The sequence below is a fragment of the Lepidothrix coronata genome, unplaced genomic scaffold (assembly GCF_001604755.1).
Source record: "Lepidothrix coronata isolate B3197 unplaced genomic scaffold, Lepidothrix_coronata-1.0 Scaffold238, whole genome shotgun sequence".
Taxonomy (NCBI): domain Eukaryota; kingdom Metazoa; phylum Chordata; class Aves; order Passeriformes; family Pipridae; genus Lepidothrix; species Lepidothrix coronata.
The window spans coordinates 1-21,722 of NW_016690418.1; the positions used below are offsets into that span (position 1 = coordinate 1).

At 38.2% G+C, this 21,722-nt stretch overlaps 2 protein-coding genes across 2 annotated transcripts in view; both read left to right on the forward strand.

Annotated features, from left to right (window-relative positions):
- Window positions 1–2,742: 2,742 nt before the first annotated feature.
- On the forward strand, window positions 2,743–4,253 carry LOC108507086 (kynureninase-like). The gene is made up of 2 exons (XM_017834734.1): window positions 2,743–2,969; window positions 3,928–4,253. The coding sequence occupies exons 1-2, from the start codon at window positions 2,757–2,759 to the stop codon at window positions 4,078–4,080; spliced, it is 366 nt and encodes a 121-aa protein (XP_017690223.1). The 5' UTR covers window positions 2,743–2,756; the 3' UTR covers window positions 4,081–4,253.
- A 14,306-nt stretch (window positions 4,254–18,559) lies between these two features.
- The window catches only part of ARHGAP15 (Rho GTPase activating protein 15), a 331,823-nt gene continuing 328,660 nt past the window's right edge, over window positions 18,560–21,722 (forward strand). Inside the window, exon 1 of the mRNA XM_017834748.1 lies at window positions 18,560–18,648. The gene's annotated coding sequence lies outside the window, so the exon portion shown is untranslated. The remainder of the gene's footprint in view (window positions 18,649–21,722) is intronic.

A 21,722-nucleotide genomic window follows, 5' to 3' on the forward strand; every position in this document is an offset into this window, starting at 1 on the left:
ACTCTGGGTCTTTGTGGCTGAAAAAGATGGTTTAACTCATATTAACAAACTATATGCTAAATATTCTGCTGTATTAAATTATCCCTACGCTGCTTTTCAGGCCAGCCTTTGCTGAGCAAGTTTTTGCCACCAGCAGAAATGGGTGAAATATATTTCTGCTTAGCATTCCATTAATATTAGTGGAACAACAAAGCTGATGCTGGAACAAAGAACAGTGTCCATGCACTGTATGTCTCTCTTCTTTATTTACCAAAAAAACAGTATCTTAAGCAAACAAAGTCAGAAAATTGCCAGTAATGCTCTCTTCATCTTACATGCAACACTGAAGGACTGCAAAGGGCACAGCAATGCTTCTTGTTCCGCCTGACAATTTGTTTTGTTAGTCCTTAAACATCCAATATATTGTTTTAAACTTTATGTGACCTTTGAGATAAGCTGAAAGCTATTCTGCTATGACCCAGATTGTCAGTGTTCTGGTTTGTGTGGGCTGGTGTCATTTAGCCCACTGCAGGGAGCCTCGAACAATGAGGGCTGAGCAGTTTCCATCGCCTCCCCTTTCCATGCCCACATTACCTTTTGGCACAGCCAGGATTTCCCAGTGCTAATTGCTCTAATACAGTGGGAAACAAAATAGTTTTCATGTCTGGCAAGAGATGGCTAGTGAAATTGCATGCCACCTTCACTGGGACACATTAAACAGAAGGCAGTGTTTCCAATGGAAACAATGAAAACTGCAAGTGTTAATGGATGTTATTCCTCAATAATGCTTAAAATGACTGTTATGGCAGTAGCTGCTCCCTGTTACGGAAAAAAGGGGAGCACTCTACAGCCACATTTAAAAGACCTTTTTCAAAAAATTTCACCCAGGAGACCAAATATTCCTTGCTCAAAGCCTGTGGAAACAGATTTTTGCATGCAGCCTGAGGAGATCCATCCTTCATACTGCTGCAAATCCTGGAGGAATAGGAGGCAGGTCTCTGTTTTCCCTCCATTATGTGCTGAACGGTGCTGTGTGCTTTCTGTCTGCCTGGGTGGTGAGGGAAGCACCTCTAGGTTTTTGTTGACCTGTGCAAGTGCTGAGTGCTGGTGGTTCTGGTCCCTGTCACGTTCATTTCCTTGCAAATTCTGTCTTACAGCGTACATATTCCATTTCACAGAAAACACATGCAGGGGCTTTTGGTTTTGTGCAGCATCTAGTGGTTGTGAAAACATCAGGGAGTGAGACTTGGGATATTCTACAAAAGAATGATTTCCAGAGGCTGTTGGAAACCAGAGTTTGTTGTATTTTGAGTGGGATTTCTCAGGTACCTCTCTACGTGCTCTTCCAGGTTATGATATAAGTAATCTTAAAATTGTTACTCCTCCAGTCTGGAACAGTGACTTCTTGAGAGTGAAGATCATGGATTTTCATCCAGGATATCTGCCTTGCCTCTGATTTTCCAGCTGCAATTGGTGGAGGGATAACTGTCCATGAGAAGCAATATTGCATTGATGTGCCAGGATGTGATTTGAAGTGGCTGTTGGGCACTTGCATATCTATGTCTTGTCATGTTTCCCTGAAGCTACTTCCATGGGAAGAAGAAAAGAGAGGGTTTGAGGAAGGTGTGGGTAAATTGTTTCGGGAGTCACCTATTTCATTATTCCCTGTAACTGAGCCTTTCCAGAGCAAAAGCAGAAGCTGTCTCGTCTTTTGCTTCCAAACTCCTCTGTCACATTGTTCTTGTTTGTGTGGCAAAATAGCACTGCCATTTTCAGGCAGTCATTTTTGCAAGTCTCATGATATTTTGAGTTTCTGAAACTCACCAGTTCTTGCAGCTGTGTCAGAGCACAGTTATTAAACAAGAATTTAGTGAATATTTTTTCTTCATGTGGACTAGAGGGAGAGCCTCTACAGGACTTAAAGCAGTAAAGCCAGTATGTTAGTAGAAATTTTGAGCTTTCAAAGGAAAGAATTTGTAGACCAGTCATGATGTTTCAGTCTCAGCCCCTGGATTTTGTTAGTAGAATCACAGAATCATTTACTTTGGAAAAGACCTCTGAGATCATCAAGTCCAGCCTTTAACTCAGCACTGCCAGGCCCACCAGTAAACCACATCCTCAAATGCCACATCTATGTGCCTTTTGAACAATTCCAAAAACAGTAATTCCACCACTTCCCTGGACAGCCTGTTCCAACGCTCAAGAACACTTTGAGTTAAGAAATTTTTTGTAATATCCAAACTAAATCTCCCCTGGTGCACCTTGAGGCCATTTCCTCTTTTCCTATCACTTGTTACCTGGGAGAAGAGACTGACCCACAGCTGGCTACACCCTCCTGTCAGGCAGTTGTGGAGAGCGAGAAGGTTTGTACTAGAGGTACATACACGGAGAAACCTTCATGTGATTTTGAGTTTTGTGCAGCAGTGTAGCATCTATAGGGAATTTATGGATCCTCTTCAGATATGCAGATGAACGCTCTCAGCAAACTGGTTTTGTGTGCAACTTCAGTTATGAAGGGACAGATGTGTATGAAAACTTTTAACAGTAGACATAAATGTCTTTCATTATCTAAAGCATAACATTACCTTGTGTTTTCAAAAGCCCAGCTCTGCCATGTTTATGTATAATATCTATCCAATATTACTGCTGGATTCCAGTGATAATGTATGGAGAAATGTGCCACCCTTTTAGTCTTCTTTATTTCCTTTCCTTTTTCTGTAGCAACACATTCTCATTCCAGTGATTTCAAATCATTGTAGGTTTTTAGTCAAACTACGATGAAGGCATTGAGAAGGAAATCCATTCTACTCACCGGTTACTTGGAATACCTGATAAAACATTACTACAGCAAGGATAAAACAAACCCAGAGAAGCCCTTTGTAAAAATTATCACACCATCTCGGATTGAGGAAAGAGGATGCCAACTCACTCTATCGTTTTCCCTTCCCATAAAATCTGTGTTTAAAGAGTTGGAGAAGAGAGGAGTAGCAGTGAGTAACTTCATCTTCTTATGCATTGTTTTGTGAGCCTATACCATAACAAAGTGATAATTTTATTTTGTTTAAACATAGTCTCATATAAGAGAAAAAAAACCCACTAGGACTGATGAAAATTTCTTACATCTTCAATCTTTAATTGTGCACTTAGAAAAAGAAACCACTGAATGGCACTGCCATGTAATGGAATGATTACCATGGAGCACTTCTCCAAAAGAATATAAGTTAAATTTAAGGCCATACATTGGGTGATTTAGATGTGCTGGAAGGTGAGGCTGATAGTGTAATGCCATATAAATGAGACAGTTTTATTTCTGCTGGTGACTTGTCTCCCCAAAAGGCAGCTCTTCTAGGCTAAGTGTGCTGCTGTTTTGGTACTGCCAGGGAATTCCAGGAACTGCTGCTTTTAAGAGGGCACAAGGCCTCACATTATTGGCTTGTCTTTGCAATGCAGCAAAATGTTTCAAATATGAGGGATTATTACATTCAGGAAAATGTTCAAATTCCCACAGAGAGGGAAAAAAAGTACTGCAAGCCTTGTGTTATTAGTTGTACCTGTAGTACAACACTCTCTATCCTATTGGAATGTGGAGTTTTTGTGTTGTTGTTTTTTTTTTTTGTCACCCTCGTGCCTCATCAACTGTAGGTTGTTAGAGGGACTAAGGTGAATTTTGGGCATACACAGCTGGTTTGGAGCCCTAAATAGCACTTCTAAAGTCCTACCCATCTTGAGCTTGGCATCCGTTTTTAGGTAATGCATTACTCTTTTCACTATGTTTTTCGCAATGATGCTCCTCACCGTAGTTCTTTGAGGATCCAAAGGTATTTACATGCGTCTCCTTGTCAGTCCAGTCATCCTTCCTTGAAGACAAGTATGGCATTTGAAAATATAGTCTGACAGATAAACATGAAGTGACCTGAATTTACCGAATGTTCCCCCTCTGTTTTGCAGTGTGACATGCGAGAACCAAATGCTCTCCGCGTTGCCCCAGTTCCTCTCTACAATTCTTTCCGTGATGTGCACAGATTTATTGAAATCCTGGGATCTGCAATTACATCTTCAAAACAAACAGCAAATAATACTGCACTATCTGCTTCTTATTGATGGCTCAGCTGTATCTTTTAATCTCTTTCTGACCAAGATGCATTTATTCTGCTGAGCGATTCTTTGCTTCGAGTAGACTGAGCTATATCCCATGCAATTTGCAAAAAAATGACTGTGCTTGAATAGTTATTTACAACAGACATAGTTTTATTAAAGCTCATATTTCCACTCTGCTTTGACTTTGACTCCATGAATTAGTATGCTTTGTATATTTTAATGGGGCTTTTCTTGAACATTTTATGTAGTTTTATTACATTAGCTTTGAGAAGCATGGCAGAATTGCTATCAAGTAGAACAGGAATGAAAAAAAAATCCCTTCTTTATTATAAAACTGATACATAATAAAATGTGGAAAATAGACAAATCACCAACTGCTAAAAGATACAGTCCAATTTACATTTTTAATTTAGTAATTCTATTTAAAGCACAGGGTATACTTGAAAAGTAAAAGTTGAACAATTAGTTGTTTCAAAACTTTTAACTGCTGCACACCAGATCTTTCAAAGGGCCCAATATTTTGAAATTCTGGTTTTATTAATTTTTTTAATTGTAAAATAAATTTACACCGCAGATACATTTTTTGGTGTGATACAGTTGGCTAAACCAAAGCAGTTGATCTTTCTAGGTAGTCATCTTGGGGATAATGGGCTTGAGAAAGCTGAGAACAGCTCAGTAGAGTCGTGTAAAGCAGAGTGAAGGACTCTATGAACACTCCCTGCAGTTTTAAAAAGATTTAATTTGGATGAGGCAAAATGAACTCTCAACCCTTTTAGCACAGTAAAATGTCTCATTGTTAACTTACTGTGTGGCACAAATTTTTGCAGAGATTTGCACCAGGCAACTAAAAGCAATGTAGAAAAAATGCTTATATTTCACCAACACATTATCCAAGTGGTTTCAAGACATAAATAACATCTTGGCATAAATGGCAACTAAGCCCCTATAGCCCTGTACTATTCACATATCCTTTTTCAAGAATTAACTAGGACTTTCTCTCTGATGATATTCAATGTGTCTGATTTTTGATATGACACACTTAGAAAATTATTTCTGATTGTACTTTCACTACCTGAAGGAGGCCTGCAAGAAAGTTGGGAACAAACTTTTCATCAGGGCCTGATGTGATGGGATAAGAGGTGATGGTTTTAAACTCCCCTTCAGTTTGGCATTAATAAGAAATAAGAAAGCATTATTTTACAATGAGGGTGTTAAAACACTGGAACAGGTTGCCCAGAGCTGGTGGATGCCACATCCCTGGGTACATTTAAGGCCAGGTTGGTTGGGACTCTGAGTAACCAGATCTAGGTGAAGATATTCTTGTCCATGGCAGGGAGGTTGGAATAGATGACCTTTAAAAGACCCTTCCAAGCCAAACTTCTCTAGGATTCTATTATATTTCTTTTTATTCTACTTCAAGGGTGAGAAGGGATTTGGGGGGGTGGTGAAGACTACTCCATTTTGGCTTATGATACTTTTGTTACTTGAAATTGTCACATTCTTAGAGCATCTCCAGCATCTCCTGGGTTTCCTGCAGGGAAACCCAAGGACCTTCATCTGTGCTTTAAAGGTCACCAAAGATATGTAATTTTAAAACCCCTGCTGCAGTTACACCTATTTAATTGGTTGTAATATGTAGGGGAAAGCTGAAAGAACTGCAAATAAAGCATTTGTTGGTATTTTTAGGACTTGTGAAGAGTAAGAAAAAATTCTTAAACTAGAATATTGTTATGAAGAATAGCACAGGAGTGTTAATCAGTTGGAAAGCTCTGTCTCAAGATGTTTTAATTACACTGACATCATTGTTCTTTAGCTCAGTTGAGACTGGATGGTTGTGTTGCAGTCCATGTGTTTTCATGGGTTTATTTTTATACTTATACCTGCAGCTCAGCTGCTTTATCTGTCAAGTGACACGATCCTAGAAAAGGACTGTTCTCCATAAAGCAACTCTTGCTGAAAAAAAGCACTGAACATAAAACTCTGATGGTCCACAGTGTTGGAAAGGGTTTTAATTCAGTGTCAGTGCCTTTGAAGCTCTTGTGCTGCTGTACAGCTCTGGCTGGCAGTCACTTATGTCTTCCCTATAAAGTTAGGCAAGGTTAATATAAATCCAGATATAGGATGGATCTAGGTCATGCTGTAAAATATCTTATTCTGTTATCAGCTGAACCTTATTGTGTGACAAACACAAGAGGAGAAGAATGTCAAAATCTCTATCTAAACAGCAACCAGACCTCAGGTTTTGGACTTGCTGTCTTGGCAGTTACAGGGAGATAAATGGTGAAATTTGTGAAGTTTGGCATCTGCATTTAATCCACAAACTGTGAAAACAATGCCTTGTGTCTCTGGTTGAGGAAAGTGAACCAAATAGGGCAGATAAAGTACTGAATATACTTTAGATTTCAAAGACTAAGAGATTATTAATAAATGTTTAATAGTATTTTATCTTTTAGTATCATTTCAGGCTACAAGTAAAAATGGTGACTTTAAAAAAAAGTATTTGTCTTTCATTTGATGGATTTACTTAAATTCATTGTGCAAAAACTCACTTATTTCAACTTTTCTGAGTTACTCTCTCTTTTTTACCTGTGAGCTGTAAAGATAAACCTGAAAGCTCCTGGCTTTTATAGGGACACGTACAAATTCAGAGTATTATTTCCAAAAAGTGAGAAAAGGTTACATTGCATTTTACTGAAACAAAATTGCAGCATAAGCACCAGTTTCACATGGGCTTTCTCTACTTGGAAGTAAAAGTTTTGCAAAATGAATAATACTGAAAGTTAACATTAGGTGTCAGTATTTTACATATTATTTAGCAAAAGAATATCAAGTGAAAGAGCTTCTGCAGAAAAAAAAAAAGAAGAATATTACAGTCTGCTTTTTCAAATGCTTTAAGTTATCACATTTAGAGTAATATCATGTATAATTATGTGTGAAATAATTAATTGTATATACCCCAAATGCTTCTTGCTAGTTACATCTCTTATTTAAAATTCAATATTAAATATCACTGCTTTTTAATTGTGATAACATTTAGTTCCTGGATTGTCTAAAGAAATTACATTTTTCAAATTGAACTGCAAGACATGAGTGTCTGTAGATGACAGAAAATTGATACCCAGGTAGAGTGATAAAATGCCTACAAAATGAAGGAAGATAAATGTGAATATGTAGATGCCTTGTTTTATGTGTGATCTTTGTGTGATCTTTTTTCAGCATGACAGAATTTAAAACTGTACAGAGCTCTTAAGCAACTGTGGAAAATGAGGAGAATATACTATTTGTGCATTTTTAACCCTGTTTTGCCACGGGAAGGCAAAAGAGAAGGCAGAGTCCTCTTTCATAAGCAGAGAAGGATGGGTTTGTTTTCCAAAAGAACAATATGAGCGAAGAAAAAGGCATGACATGCAGTGCTTTTCTCATCTGAGTTTGTGACGTGATTGAAAATGGGAAGGATGAGGCCTATTTGAAGAGCTTAAGACCCAAAACTCTGGGAGTCCTTGGTTTGACTGCTACAGAATCCACTTTTTACCAGCAAACTAGTAAACATGGGTAGATCAAGCAAGAAAGATGAAAGGAGAAAGCAAGGTTGAAAGATAATTAAAAAAAAATATTTTAACTTTTTAATCTGTGTTGCATATTCCCAAATACAACTGGGTACAGGTGGGAATTCCCTGTGGAATTCTGGGGTAGGGATGGGCCTCAGTTGGATTCACAAAGGTGAAAACAAGCATTTAGGGCTAAATCCATATCAGGGCCTGCCAGGATGTGTAGACATCAAAGCAGCAACAGCAATATTTTATTTTAATGCCTTCCCCTGTCATAGAATCGTTGAGGTTATAAAAGATCATTGAGTCCAACCATCAGCCCGGCACTGCCATGTTCAGTGCTATAATGAAGAGATGGCTGAGGCAGGTGTGTTATTTCATGTACTCACCTATAAAACCCCCTCTTTTCAGATGCAATTAGCATGTCGTGATCTGACACCTTTCAAATGGAGCTGACCCGCTCAGAGACCCCTCAAAACCTCTGCAGGTTCCCATCTGAACCTCGGGGTCCACAAACTAGTGCAAATACATTTCTGAAAAGCCACTCACTCTCCACAACCAGCTGAGAGACAGTTTTGCTTCGTAAGCTTAAACTTTTGTCAATATTTGTGAAATATATTTAGACAGCTTATTCAGAAATGAGTAAGTTATAGATCAGTAATTCATACTTTTTATATGCTGAGTTTTTATTACCTAAACTTACTCTTCTAAGCATCGTTTTATGTTTCTAGTTAAATATAAGTGAGAATTGATTGGGGTATTTCTCAATGGAATTCTATCTTTATTTCATCATAATTGCTTCATATTTGAATAATGACAGATGAACTACTTCATTCAATTGCAGTTTTAAGGCTTTGAAGTCACAATAGCAGCAAAGGATTTAAATTCTGAAGCCATTATTATGGCAGAGAAGGCATCAGGGGAAAGGAAAACTTATGGTCATGTAATTTTCTAGACAGGAAAATTTTTCTGTGGTTGCAATTTTTTTTTTCATTATTATTTTTTTTCTGGACATTTTTTAATGTTAAAAGGATCCACTAAACTTCAACAAAATGAAGTAGCTGCAACTTCTAGCAAAACAAATGGCTTCCATCTACCCTAGAAGAAGATATTGGAAATGCTGAATGAGAGTCCATGCTGTAAGTAAACTTCTGTAGTAACTTTGCTTTGGAGCTGACTAGAAGCCATTTAAAATTCTAGGCAGCTGCAATACTGTATTTCACCAATAAAGAGTTCATTAGATCTTTTTTTCTCTGACATTTACATCTAGTCCTGAGTACATGTTAATACTCCAAGGTATGAATTTCAAAGTTCCCTTTATCTTTGTGTACAGTTTTAAGCAATTAATCAAATGATAAAAAAATAGCTTTAAAAATAGGAAACGAATCGTGAATTTAAAGTATATGTTCAAAAAGTTGCTACATTATAATTTGTGGGGGGACAGGGCCTCTTATCAACTGAGCTAAGTGCTGGAGCTTTTTTTTTTTTTTAACTTACATTTTATTGAAGAATTTTGAAGCAAACCTCAAATTGTTAAAACATGACCAAGTGGTATATCCAGGATAGTTCTTTCTCCTAGGAGGCTACATCAAAGTGGGAGAGACATAGAAAAATCATTATTTAATACGTTCAAAATGATTCCCATGTGGGGGAAGATTTATACAGGCTTCTGAAGTGAGCATGGGGGCAAAGAGCACTGAAACCCCTTCATCTGAAATAAAAGTGAATGACAGTTGTATCTTCCTTGTACAAAGCACAGATATGAGGTTGTGTATGATGGGGGTTGCCATATAGTTTTGGCAATAGAGGCTGAATTGAGCTTCACGAGTTCAACTTGCAACTTTGCTACTTCAAGTATTTTCCTGGTGCCTCAGTTTACCATCCAGGACAAGGCCTGGTGTGAGGTGGATGTTACAAGGGTAGTTGGGAGTGGACATCTGCAAAGTTAACATTGGCACAAGGCATTAAGGACTAGGAACTTTCAAACGTCATCAATGAATCTCAATAGAAACATGCCCTTAATTTTCTTGCCTGTGTTTTCTATCTCAGAAATAAGGTATGCCAGGCATGCCGACACCAGGTTTCTTTCAAATGATTGTTTTATTTTATTTTCTACCTTGCAGGTGAAAGGAAATATTCAGAAATATTCATCCTTCAGGGAGGACATAGAAGGAGTTTTAATGTCTTAGTTGAAAGTGTGTGTTAAATGCTCAGATGCTCTTGTATGCGATATTTAATTTAAACCATGGTGGTCAGGAAACAACAGATTCTGCTAATTCTTACCTTCTTAAATAGAAAACACCTTGCAACTTGGTAACTTCTGAATATGTGGACCTTCCTTTTTAAGGATGCTTTTTAGACTTTCTTATATTGCTGCTACTTAGAGAAAAACAGGGTCTCATCGGAGAAATGGTGACTGAAAGTCCATATTCATCTGCTTCTGGGTTCTCTTAATTGTCCCTGAAAGTGCCTTTTTCTTTTTTTTTCCTGATTCCACAGGTGTGTTTCTGTATCACTGAGACTGCAAACACAGTTTTGATGTGACAGCTATGAAAGGTATAATCTCTGAGTGCAAGGCTCTTAAATTATGTGTAAAGAAAGAGAGGGGAAAACTTTGGCTTAATAATGGAAAGGCCTCTGTCAACTGATTTTTCAGGAACAATACGGTACCTGTGGTGGTATTCTTCCAGGTTTCCAGAAAAATAGTGGATCTTTACTCGTAAACTGATGTGAAAATCCCATTTGTTATAGAATCATAGAATCATTTAGGTTGGAAAAGACCTTTAAGGTCATTGAGTCCAGCCATAAACCTCATGCTACCAAGTCCACCACTAAGCTATTTCCCTAATTGTTGTTTATGACTTCTGGTTTCAGTATAGTTCAGGGACAGACTAATTTAAAGAATTTATAAACCTTGTTATAATATTTAAGTTTCATTTGTTGTTGAAAGAACTTGAATTAGAGAAGGTAAATTTCTTCTGCATTAAAGCAGCAGTGATAACTACAACAAATTTTGGAAATGAAATTCCTCTCAACTTTTTAAATTTAACTAACAAATGAAAAAGATTCTGTATTGCTCTGTATCAGATATGGATGAAGGATAATGCCATGTGTCAATTTTTGGAATATCCTAAATTCTGTGGACGTATGATGCAGCATATGACTGCTTGATTTTCATTAGTATTCTTATTTTATTCAAACTTCCTTGCTTAATTGGATATTAAAACTGAAGTGATAAAATACCAGAAAAAAGTATGAATCACCAAAATTCCATGCTAAAGTCTGTTATCCTGACATTTTTCTGAATGAATATTGAAATGCTTCATTAAAAAAGATCTTGAAGTTGCTCCATCAGTAATCAGACCCAGACTTTACTTGAAAAAAGTTCTTTTTGTATTTAATTATGAAAAGCATGCTTTTAATTATAATGATGTTCATTAAAACAAATGCCTTGTAAGACTACTATTTTCAATTCAAAGTTTCTTCAAAAACATATGAAAACCCTCATAATATGTTTTTCTGTCCTGAAAAAATATTAGACAGAAAAACATACCAATTTAATGAATATGATATAGATGTACATCTATATGTATGTATATGTGTGCTCTTCTCCAGAGAATCAAGAGGTTTGGTTCTGTCTTTAATTTTTTTTTTCTTATCACATTTATAGAAAGTGTAAGAAGTGGTTTAATTTGATGAAATCAAACATTCAATGAAAACAAAGGCGTTAGCTCTGAAATAAGACATCAGCTTTGCAGGGCTATAGATCCTTTGAACTTGGATGACATTGTCTCTGAGGACAAGATGTTTGATGAATTTTAGACTTTAAAGCCTTTAGTAGGAAAAATTAGTCCAGAATCTGTTCCTGTAGGATGGGAAGAAAAAAAAAATCATTCTTCAAAAGATGAGGGAAAAAATGATGTCATTTTCTATTTCCCTTAAGTACCTTTTCTTCAGATGCTTATATTGGAAGAGGCTCAACAGCCACGAATTTAGGGGCTTATGCTCCAAGTGATCAGGGCATTTATGTCCTCTTTGCACAGAATATTGAGGAGAAAAAAAAAACCTCTTAGAATATAAAGATAAAGGGCTCTATGGAAAAGATGGTCTTACAAAACATCGTCGACTAATTCTAATCTATTAATTCAATATAATGAACATAATGATTTCTGTAAAATTGCTTTACCCCTGTTATATGCCAAATCTGTCAGGAACAGCTGCTTTGCATTCAATATCATAATGACATATACTGTGGAGTTATAATATTTAAATTTTTTTTCATTGAGGTCCTATTTTAGATTTGCAAGCTCGTGCACAAGGGGAGAAGGGCTGTTGCCTCCATCGCACTGCCATTAAAGGTTATCAAAAAGAACTCTTGGCTCTGTGAAGAAATAATGAGTGCAAGTTGGTTTTGCAGACCCTGTTACAAGGGAAGAATAAACCAGGATTAAAAAGCCTCATGGAGAGTATTTTTCCCAACAGGCCTAATGTTTAATGCTTTTTTTGCTCTGAAGAATTAGAAGGGTCATGGTAACTGGAGCTTGAAATAAAGGTGAATTGATAACACAGGTGGGGAGATGGACTAAAGGGTTTATAATTAATTGAGCCTTTATAAACACAGAGAGGCTGCACTAGAGACTCCCTGCCTTACTCTTTCCTAAATATTAAACACTCCTAAATATATTCCCTGACTCTAAATACCGTTTTCCTTTTTAACTGCTGAGGATACACTTTGCCCTGCTGCAGAGCTTCTCCGGACTTATAGAAATAAGGGACCTAAAAGAACATTTCTCACAGCTCAGAAAGTCTAATTCTGGCTGAGAAGGAATTAACGTTGTAACAATTTTGCTAAATGACCCCCTCCCCATCATTCAAGAGTGGAAATGCCTTAAAGCACAGCTCTAGGCACCTCTATTGCAGCCTAAAGGGGATTCTTCCCTGGTAACCTCCATAGGTAACTGCAACATTGGAGTGGGACAGGGCTGTGCACCTGCTTTAGGAGAGTCTCTATTAATTTTGACAGATATAAAATAAAACAAGGCTCAAAGAAAAAGGAAGATTACCAACATGAACCAGAGCAAAGAGGAGGACGGAGTGGTGTTGAGAAAAAAGGGAGAAGGAAGTCTATGAGACCACAGACTATAGAGATTAAAAGGAACTGAAAAACTGGAACAAGCTCAAAAGCTATAGAATGAGGGTTATCAGTTTTCTATTTTCTGCTTGGAGTAAGCTGAAATTAAATGTATTTGTACAGATATGTTGAAGTGCTCTTAGCAAAGACATCCTTATTTTCTGTAGGTGGCTGATGTGAATTTGTGTTCCAAGAAGTGCAAACAGCCAACACATCTAATACTTAACCTTGTGGCTATAGATGCACTGGAGGTACATTTCTTTCTTCTTCTTTTTTTTTTTCTTTCCCCCAGATCTGGATATCCCCATTCATCAATAACCTGTAAGATTTCCTGACATCTCCCACATCATATGAGAATATAAAATAGCAATTGCCTGTCAGAAGAAGGAAGCTGTGCAAAAGGACAGCAGACTAAACTCATGTACATAAACTGAAGTATTTGTGTATTACATGAGCACACAAAATCGAACAAAGTGATTGGAACTGACATACTGAACGAATTAATTCAACTAATTGCTTCAAGTCTTTGATAAACTGTCTTATTTTGTTGTTTCCCAGTCCATTTTTGGCAGTACAGTTTCCCCTGAAAGCTTCTGGACACAAGAGAGGACCCTCGTCCATCTGCAGAGGAGTTTTACATCCCACATCTGAATTTCTCTTGCATTTATTGACTTCTTTTGTCTGGCACCTTTGCCCAGACAGTTCTGACACTCTCTGTGATGGCAGCGTGGGAGTGAGCAGGGCAAGAGCAGAGCCTGTCACACAGATAAAACTTCTATCAGGGAGAGACGAGAAACTACTTCAGCAATTTTTATTTCCATTAGATTTGATGGGGCCACATTGTTTTTGTGAGTGCCTTGTGTGGCTGCATGCTTGTATTTACCATTTTTTTTTGGGGGGGGGAATGGGGAGTGTGGTACTGTAGAAATGAAACTCTTCTTCCTCAAAGGCTGAAGCAAAAAGAGAAAATATTCCAGAACATCTTACCTTTCTTCTTTTAATCTTACCTTTATTCATCCTCAGCGTGGGATTTTACGGGGCTTGGGACTTTCTCCACTAAAAATTATTCACCACGGAGCTGAAACTCTTTTAACGGAGGTAGAAACAACACTGACTGGATCATCATTTTTATACTAAGGACGGAAAATTCAGTCTTCCTTTGCTGTGAAAACATTGGCTGTTTTTGTAACTCTGCCTTGATCATGGGCACATAGATCAAGATACCGTCTCCCAACGTGCACAACTCTCTTATCTTTTTAAGGTCCCTCATTGTGTGATGTAAAACCACCTTTTTGGCAGTTTGGTATTGTAGTACTTTTAGCACTCCAGAAAATACATTTACACTGCATTTCAAGCTTGCATGTAACTAAATCCTGTCAAAGAAAGTCTTTACATAATGCATCAACATATGCTGGGGGTTTGTCTCTTTTTTTTAGTACAGTATGGCCACACAATGGGTTGGAGTGGCTTTTCTAAGTTATTAAAAATAGCCCTAGGAAAGGCTGGCCTTTAAAATAAGTGTCAAGATCCCTAAAAACAGCTGAGAAAGAGAGGAAAATGGACCAATTTGGATTCATGTAGAATTTTCTTACCTAGTAGTACCTTCAGTGTCCTACTTTTTTTTTTGTTTAAACAGTGAAATATTGTATTAAATAAGCCTGAAAAATAATGAGGGTAAAACAAAAAAATATTTATGTTATTTTCTTAGATATGAATATTCCTAAATCCAAAAATCATTTTAAGGCAAAATGAAGCAAATGAAGCAAATGTTCAGAGACTTCTGTCCTAAAATTCTCTGCTGCTTTGTAAAGTATATCTATTATCAAAACTTTAGCAGCTCAGCTGGTAAGTGATTTAATGTAAGATCATTTTTTCTCCTGAAATGTGAGTGTTCTGGGCTTTAGACCCCAAGTCACAGTGCATATGTTCCTCCCATGTAGCCAACATTAAACTGCTGGAGAATCTCTAAAAATATCTATTTTCTACCACCTGTGACCATTTTGTTCAAAATGTCTTTTGCACTTTCAAGACTGCAGTAAGTAAAATGGATTGTTTAGGGGAAAAATCAGCTCAGAGTAAAAAAGGTTTTGGAAGATGATACCAGAATGTTTATAATGCACGTTATGGCTGAGAGGGCTGTGGGAATTTAGCCATTACTGTATATTTACATTGACATTTACATTCAGGCATGAGCATTTATAGCCCAAGCAGGTAATATTAGAGGCTGCTGTTGGACTATAAGCTATTGGAGCTGTTATATGGCCACATGCATGGCCTTCTCAATACATAAGAATGTGCTTCGAGAAACATTTTTGCTGGGATTAAATATTCAAAGCCCCTGCAGCATAAAAATAACAGCTACTGAATGGACATCAGTTCTCTGAGCAAATGATTGCTCTGAGCAAGAATATGAATTACTGGCCATACAGAGAAAATTCTTTATTCTCCTTTTTAATTTAAATATTCTAAAACCTACTAGAAATATGAAAAATACCATTTCTCTGGTGAAGAATGTGGGAAATAATTCATTATTTTTTCATTTTTCAGGGCCAGGTTGGACGGGGCTTGGAGCAACCTGGTCTAATGGAAGGTGACCCTGCCCGTGGCAGGGAGTTGGAATAAGATGATCTCTGAGGTTTCTTCCAATCCAAACCATTCTATGATTCCATGATTATCCCACAGTCCTCTAATTTCCTAAGTTTTTTCCCAGTGAATTACAAAGTTTTGAAACTTTAGCTATTTCAATTAATAAAAAATTGTTCTCTCCTGCACCCAGCCGTTGGATGCTCAACTGTTCTTCCAGGCTCAGGCTGTCAGGTTTGTATTGTCTATTTTGGCTTGATTTAACCACTGAATTAGATTTGCTACTGGGTGTCTGCTATGCAAGTCAGACTACAGGCTGCCTGTCAGTCATCATAACAGAGAACTAGGCAAAAAGGAAAAAAAAAAGTCAAGTTTCTTTCCCCCTCATAAGACTGCTGGTCCTGAACAAGTCTGAGAATCACTGTTCAAGCACCTGAGGAGGCTTATGATACTTCTTGAATTTATTATAACAGAGTTGGTAGCAGTTGCTCAGCATTCAGCACCCTCAGTCAACAGTGATTATTTAAAACTGCTTTTCTAGCCTTGATTCTCTCTTCTCTGAGGTATGAGATGTGGAAATCTGGATGTTCACCAACTTGATGACACGTCTCATAAGCAATGACGCCATGAGTCACTGAAATAGGGACAAGAATCAGAGCTTCAGAAATGATGCTCCATCTTTAACTTGCACAGCAAACACACAAGGTTCAACCTACTGAGCAGCAATCTGCTCCAGGTAGTGCCTATGCAGTTTCTGTTTCCTTCCTGTTTAGTTTTACTTAAATTAAATAATCTCTTAAATTTTGTTAAACTGGTTTCTTTTTTTTTTTTTTTTACATCTAAAGTATTTTCAGCCTTTCAGAGATCACACAGGAAGCTTGTGCTGCATAAGTTTGAGCTGTATGCAAAGCTGCCATCCTTTTATAGAATTTTGTCGCTGCTGACATACTGTCAAGTGGATGTGAAGGGAATCAGACACAGGATCCAACTTGACGTGAAATTTTAGGTGTGCAGTGAAAGACATTTTCATGAGAAATGTCATGTCCTCAGTAATCCAGGGTTTGGACAGAGTAACACAGGCAACTTCTGCTGCAGTATTTTACAGGTTTGATGATGGTTTCTTCACAATTTAGTGATGAAGATCTGTTGTCCACACTGTTCCAAAATTTTTTTTATTGAGTGGAAAAATGCTTTTGATAATTTTATTTGAGAAAAATCTTAAGATCCACACGGCTACAATAGATTTTTCAATTAATATTTCTTTCATATGACAAAAATAGTTGGAACATACACTGGTCTTAAAAGAACTAGCAAATAATTAGTGTTGCTGCAAGTTCTTGAAGCACTAGCAGTGGTTAGTTTACAGAAAAGCACCACTTTGCTTTCTCACCTCCTCAAGCCTGGGAGGAACAACTCATCACTGTTCTTAGACAACATCCACTTTTTTATTCCAAAAGTTCCTCTTTCAAATACATCATTGAAATGCAGTGCCTATAAAGAAATGATATTTTAGTGTAGAACAGTGAAGACCAGCTGTTGTGCTGTTCAACTCTCCTGCCTGTACCTCTGTGCACATGTAGTAAGTGTTTGGGAACAAAGACAATGAGGTTTCTGGCTTTGAATGGCCTTTTGCAGAATTGGATTTTAGCCATGAAATGGATGTTGTAGAAGTCACTAAAAAATCAATGAGGGTGTAAGGTTCACTCTGTAGCCCAATAGCTCTGCCATTCCTTCAATAGCTCTATGTTCCCCCTTTTTGTCTCTGTACTTAAGAATTTCTTGAGTCCCTGAAGGTCTTGCTTCCCCAGTGCTTCAGTGAATGCATGATGTGCTAAAGCTCCTTTCTACAGGAACTTTGTTGCATCTTTTGTTTGCTGCAATAGGAAGTTATCTGCCTGAAAATCAGTCCTTTCTTTGCAGCCCTGTAAAATTTGTCAAAATCCCGTTCTAGGTGTTCCCAAGCTCCACTCCAGCCACAGCTCCACCCCTTGTTTCCTATCTCCATTAGGATAGTTTCACTATCTCCACTATTTCTATTTTCATTCCTCCATGGATTATTCTGCAGGTTTGTCCTTTAGGGCACCAATGACTTTCTTGCTGGACATCTTCATGGATGGAACACGTCTTCTTGAGGAACTCCACTGGCATCCCTAGTCAAGAGGGTTCATTTTACCTCACTACTGGGACAAACCCTTAAATATCAGGTTGGCCATGATTTTCTCAGGTCATATGGCAGCTGTTTGGCTTTTCCTGTGGGAGACAAGCAAAAAAGATGCCCTTGTTCTACCAAAGCATCACCAGAGAGCTCTTCAACCTGACCAGCACCGTGATTGTCCTCACACCCACAGCACCACCACCCTGCCCTGCATGGGAACCCCCACTGCTCCAGGAAGACAAGCCCTTGTCTCGTAAGTTGACCTAGAAATACTGGAAAGATATTATTGTTCCTTGCTGAAAAAAAAGAACAATAGACATGTGCAAGGAAGGGGCTTTTCCAGAGCCCCACAGGCGCAGAGCTGCCCCTAAATCTGCAGGTTCTCTGGGTTCCTCCTGCCCGAGAGGGACCATTTTGGTGTGAGATGCTGCAGGAAGTGATGCAGGGCAGCAGCTGTGTGTGCCTGTGCTTCTCCAAGGGCTGCTTCGTGGAGAAGTGTTAAAACAGAAAATCGAAGAAACAGAAGTGTTTGCCCGGGTGACCCCTGCCAGGCAATAGTATGAGTCATTTTTCTTCTTTTTTACAGCAAACTCTCTGATTGTCCAGAACTTGTTACTTTTTAAGTCTAACTAACAGTACAGTAATTGTCCTGTTTACTAAATCTATATTTCAAAATAGCAAAGCAGATTTGTTGAAAGCTATTTATTTCAGTAGTCAAAGGGTTTCATTGAAGGTAAGAAAAGGGAAGTTGTCTTGAAGCTTATAATTGTAATTCCTTTCAGTATTTCCTTTTAAATCTCATGTTTACCTTCTGCAAAAGCTAACCTTCCCTGTTTGCTGCAATTTTCACGGAGAAGCTGTTTTCATACTTTGAAAATTGTTTTTTTTCTCCCATAAGGAAGAATTTTGCTCTAACCCTGGGTGCAAGTCGCTCACTGGTGAGATGGTTCACTTCTGCTCTTGCAGGAAGTGGTTTTATTTTACTTTTTACTTTTTTTTCCTGCTTTCTTTCTGTCTTTATGAGCTGTGGGAGATTAACCCAAATGCTGTCTGTAGACATGTGACCTACATGTTTTCCGTTCTTTTGAAATAGTTAAAACTGTTGCTGGTTGATGGCGGTTTGAGATGAGACGACAACATCCCTGAGGCTGCAGGTAATGGACCTTAAATCCTTCTTAATACAATTTAGGAAATGTGTTCCTAAAGATTTTTAAAATTATCGTAACTTAGGTGTATTTTGTATGCATTCAACTCGTACTATTCTAATTGAAAAATTATTTCTATTGGCTTTTGCGAATTTGAAAGCAATGAGCAAAAGTGTAGAGGATAAAGATGTGAAATGATATTTTCAATTAGAACTCAGAATCTAGCAAACCTCTTGCATCCTGTGCAAGAGGCAACTTTATCTGACCTTCTCTAGTACTCCAAACCACTAACCACTTGTCATATTCCTGCTGGGACAAACTAGTTGTCCCTAAAGGGTAGAAAGGCTGGTAGCACTGGCCGGGATAAGAGATTAGATCACTTTTACCAGCGTTTGCTTTTCTGAGTGCAGTTTAGCACTGTTTGACTAACTGGCTTTCCTGCTGGTGACCACAAGGAAGGTGATTAGTAGCCACAGATACTGTAAAAGTCACTGAGTGGTAAGGGTAGGTATCTAGTTGGCACTTGGTATTGTTAGAGAGTGAAGACATTGATAGAAGGATATCTTATCCTGCTCAGTATCAAATACTCTGAACCACTCTATTACTCATCAGTGGCACTGATAGGGATGGGACATGGGGTGGCATAAAGGACATTGTACGTAAAATATCCTTGGTTTATCTGTCAGCAGCCAACTGTGTTCCTTGTGGTGCTGTTCAGTGGAGATGCCATGGCTGCATGTTTCCTGCATGAGGCTGTTTAAATCCAGTCTAATTCCTCCTCTGCTTTGGAGCTGGCCAGAAAAGGGTTGTACATAGTGTCTCCTCACTTCACTCGAAGTTTTCTATCAGAAAAGATCTCTTTGCATTGCTGTGAGTGGGCGAACAGCTTTCTGGTCTGCACAGCTTTGCAAGGAAATAGTAATTTAGGATGTTCAAATAACGCAACAAAACACTTTGATTGTGGGTCACATAAAGGAGGCCCAGAATTAGCAAGATTTGTTTTATGGTGAAGATTTGTTTTCCCAATAAGGCATAGTTTGCTGCAAACTTTGTGACATGTGCCCATGTTTGTAACTGATAATGTTATTGTAACAAGAAACTTGCTTTTCTTTTGGAAGTATGGGTCAGAGTTGAAAGATATCACACGTGGCTCGAAGCTCATTTTGGAATAGTGCATGCTAATTGGAGATAGATTTTAGTGTAATGTTGTAAGATTGCATTTCATTTTTTCAGTACTTTTTGGAGTAAAAAAACTGTCCTGCCTACATACACAAATCAGCACAGACAGGGAAATTGTATAAAGAGAACATGTTCTCTTCCTGGGCTGTGTTTGTTGTGGTTTTTATGTTTCTGCTGCAATGTCTTAGAGTCATTTGAAATGCATTTTCCACAGAGCTGTGAGATTTGGTGGAGTAGTTTGAATTCTCAGAGATATATTTCTTTATTTTCTCCCTTTCTCTGAAACATACTTCTTTGTGTCCAAGGGAAATTCATTTAAAAGCAGCATCTCTTGTTCACTTTGCCTCTCAATCCAATTACATCTGTAATGTACATTTGTTCATTTTCATTTCCAAATAGAGTGAACAGCTGAAGCACTCTGTATTTTAAAGCTCCTGCTGTACGTTATTATTGAATTGCAAAAAACCTTTTGCTTTTTTTGAAAGCATTTTTTGTAGAAACTTCCTTCTGCTTTGACACAAAGATATGGTGGCTTGGAAAAGATGCTCCATCTTCTTCCAACCAAGCTCAAGTGTGTGATCCCCTGTCACCAGGACAGCAGAGGAGAGGGCTGTATCGTGGTCTTGGGCATGTTCCTCCCTACCTGGTGTGAAGAAGCTAAAATGGTGGCAGAGACACATTTGGATTCCTCTCCTGATGTTTGGGTAGCACAACACCACAACCTCTGTTGTGGTGCTGGATCAATCCCAGCAGCTGTACACACTTTTGGTTTGGATTTCTGTGTCTGTTTCTGGTTCAGAAAGTTTTACTTTGTTGCAGTGATGAGCTTCAGGCCAGGCTCTCAAAAGTAGTGCCCATCGTGATCTCCAGTGCTGCAGTGATCTCTAGGCTTTGCCTGTGCTGTCCAAAGACTTCAGCTTGGATCTCTGCTAAGCAATTCCATGGACTTTGAGCAGTGGGAACTGCTGTACTATGGCCTATTTTACTGAGTCACATCAAGGTTAGTGGGATACAGGCAGAATCTTCTGAATTTTTTGATACTCACAATCTGTAATTCTGAAACTATCTAATCCTATTTTTCTTGACTTTTTTTTTTGATGTTAGATGCCTCTGTGCTGTGTCAGCTCAATTACTGTGAGTTGTTAACCATTTAATGAGCTGTTAAAGCCTGCAAGTGGCTAAACATTTCCTCTTGATGTTGAAGACCTCTGTTAGTACTTAGATGTGTTCTTTTTAACTTGAAATATGGCAATTGTACAGAACATATCCTAATTCTGTGTTGTTACCCTAATTCCTGTTTTGGTGTTGTTTGCACTGATCTCTTTTGAAGACAAAACAAAGTGTCACCTGAGCTCTAGCTGAAGTCTTTACATTCCACTTTTCTTCTAAAACTTCCACATGGATACATCAAACCTATTTCTCAGTGCTACAAAGACAGAAATTGGTGCTGATGGATAGTGTGTATATGAAGATGCTTTGATGGTTTTCCTGATTAATTATTGATAACATTGGTCCTGAATAAAGCAGACGGGACAAAATTTTGGTCCAGATTTTCCATGATAATTCAAGTGCCATTCAGAGCATTGCCAGGGATTTCTTTACCTTGCTACACAAACTGCAAAAAACTGTCCCATTTGCCATCCTGTGGTGGCTTCCAATAGCTTTTGTCACCACCAAACTGATGTGATGTAATGACCTCTGAGGCTCAGAGTAGGCTGAATGCCCTGCTTCCTTCAGCCTGCTTACAACAGCACAGCTCCCTGTTGGGTGTGCACTTGGGAACCTGGGACTTTGGTCTAGATGAGGAGGCATTGCTGTTACCTGCTTCTGAAACCTTCTCTTAAGATTGGTCTGCTTCAGCCAGCAGCCTCAATGAATCTCAGTTTCACTAACAGCTCTCTTAT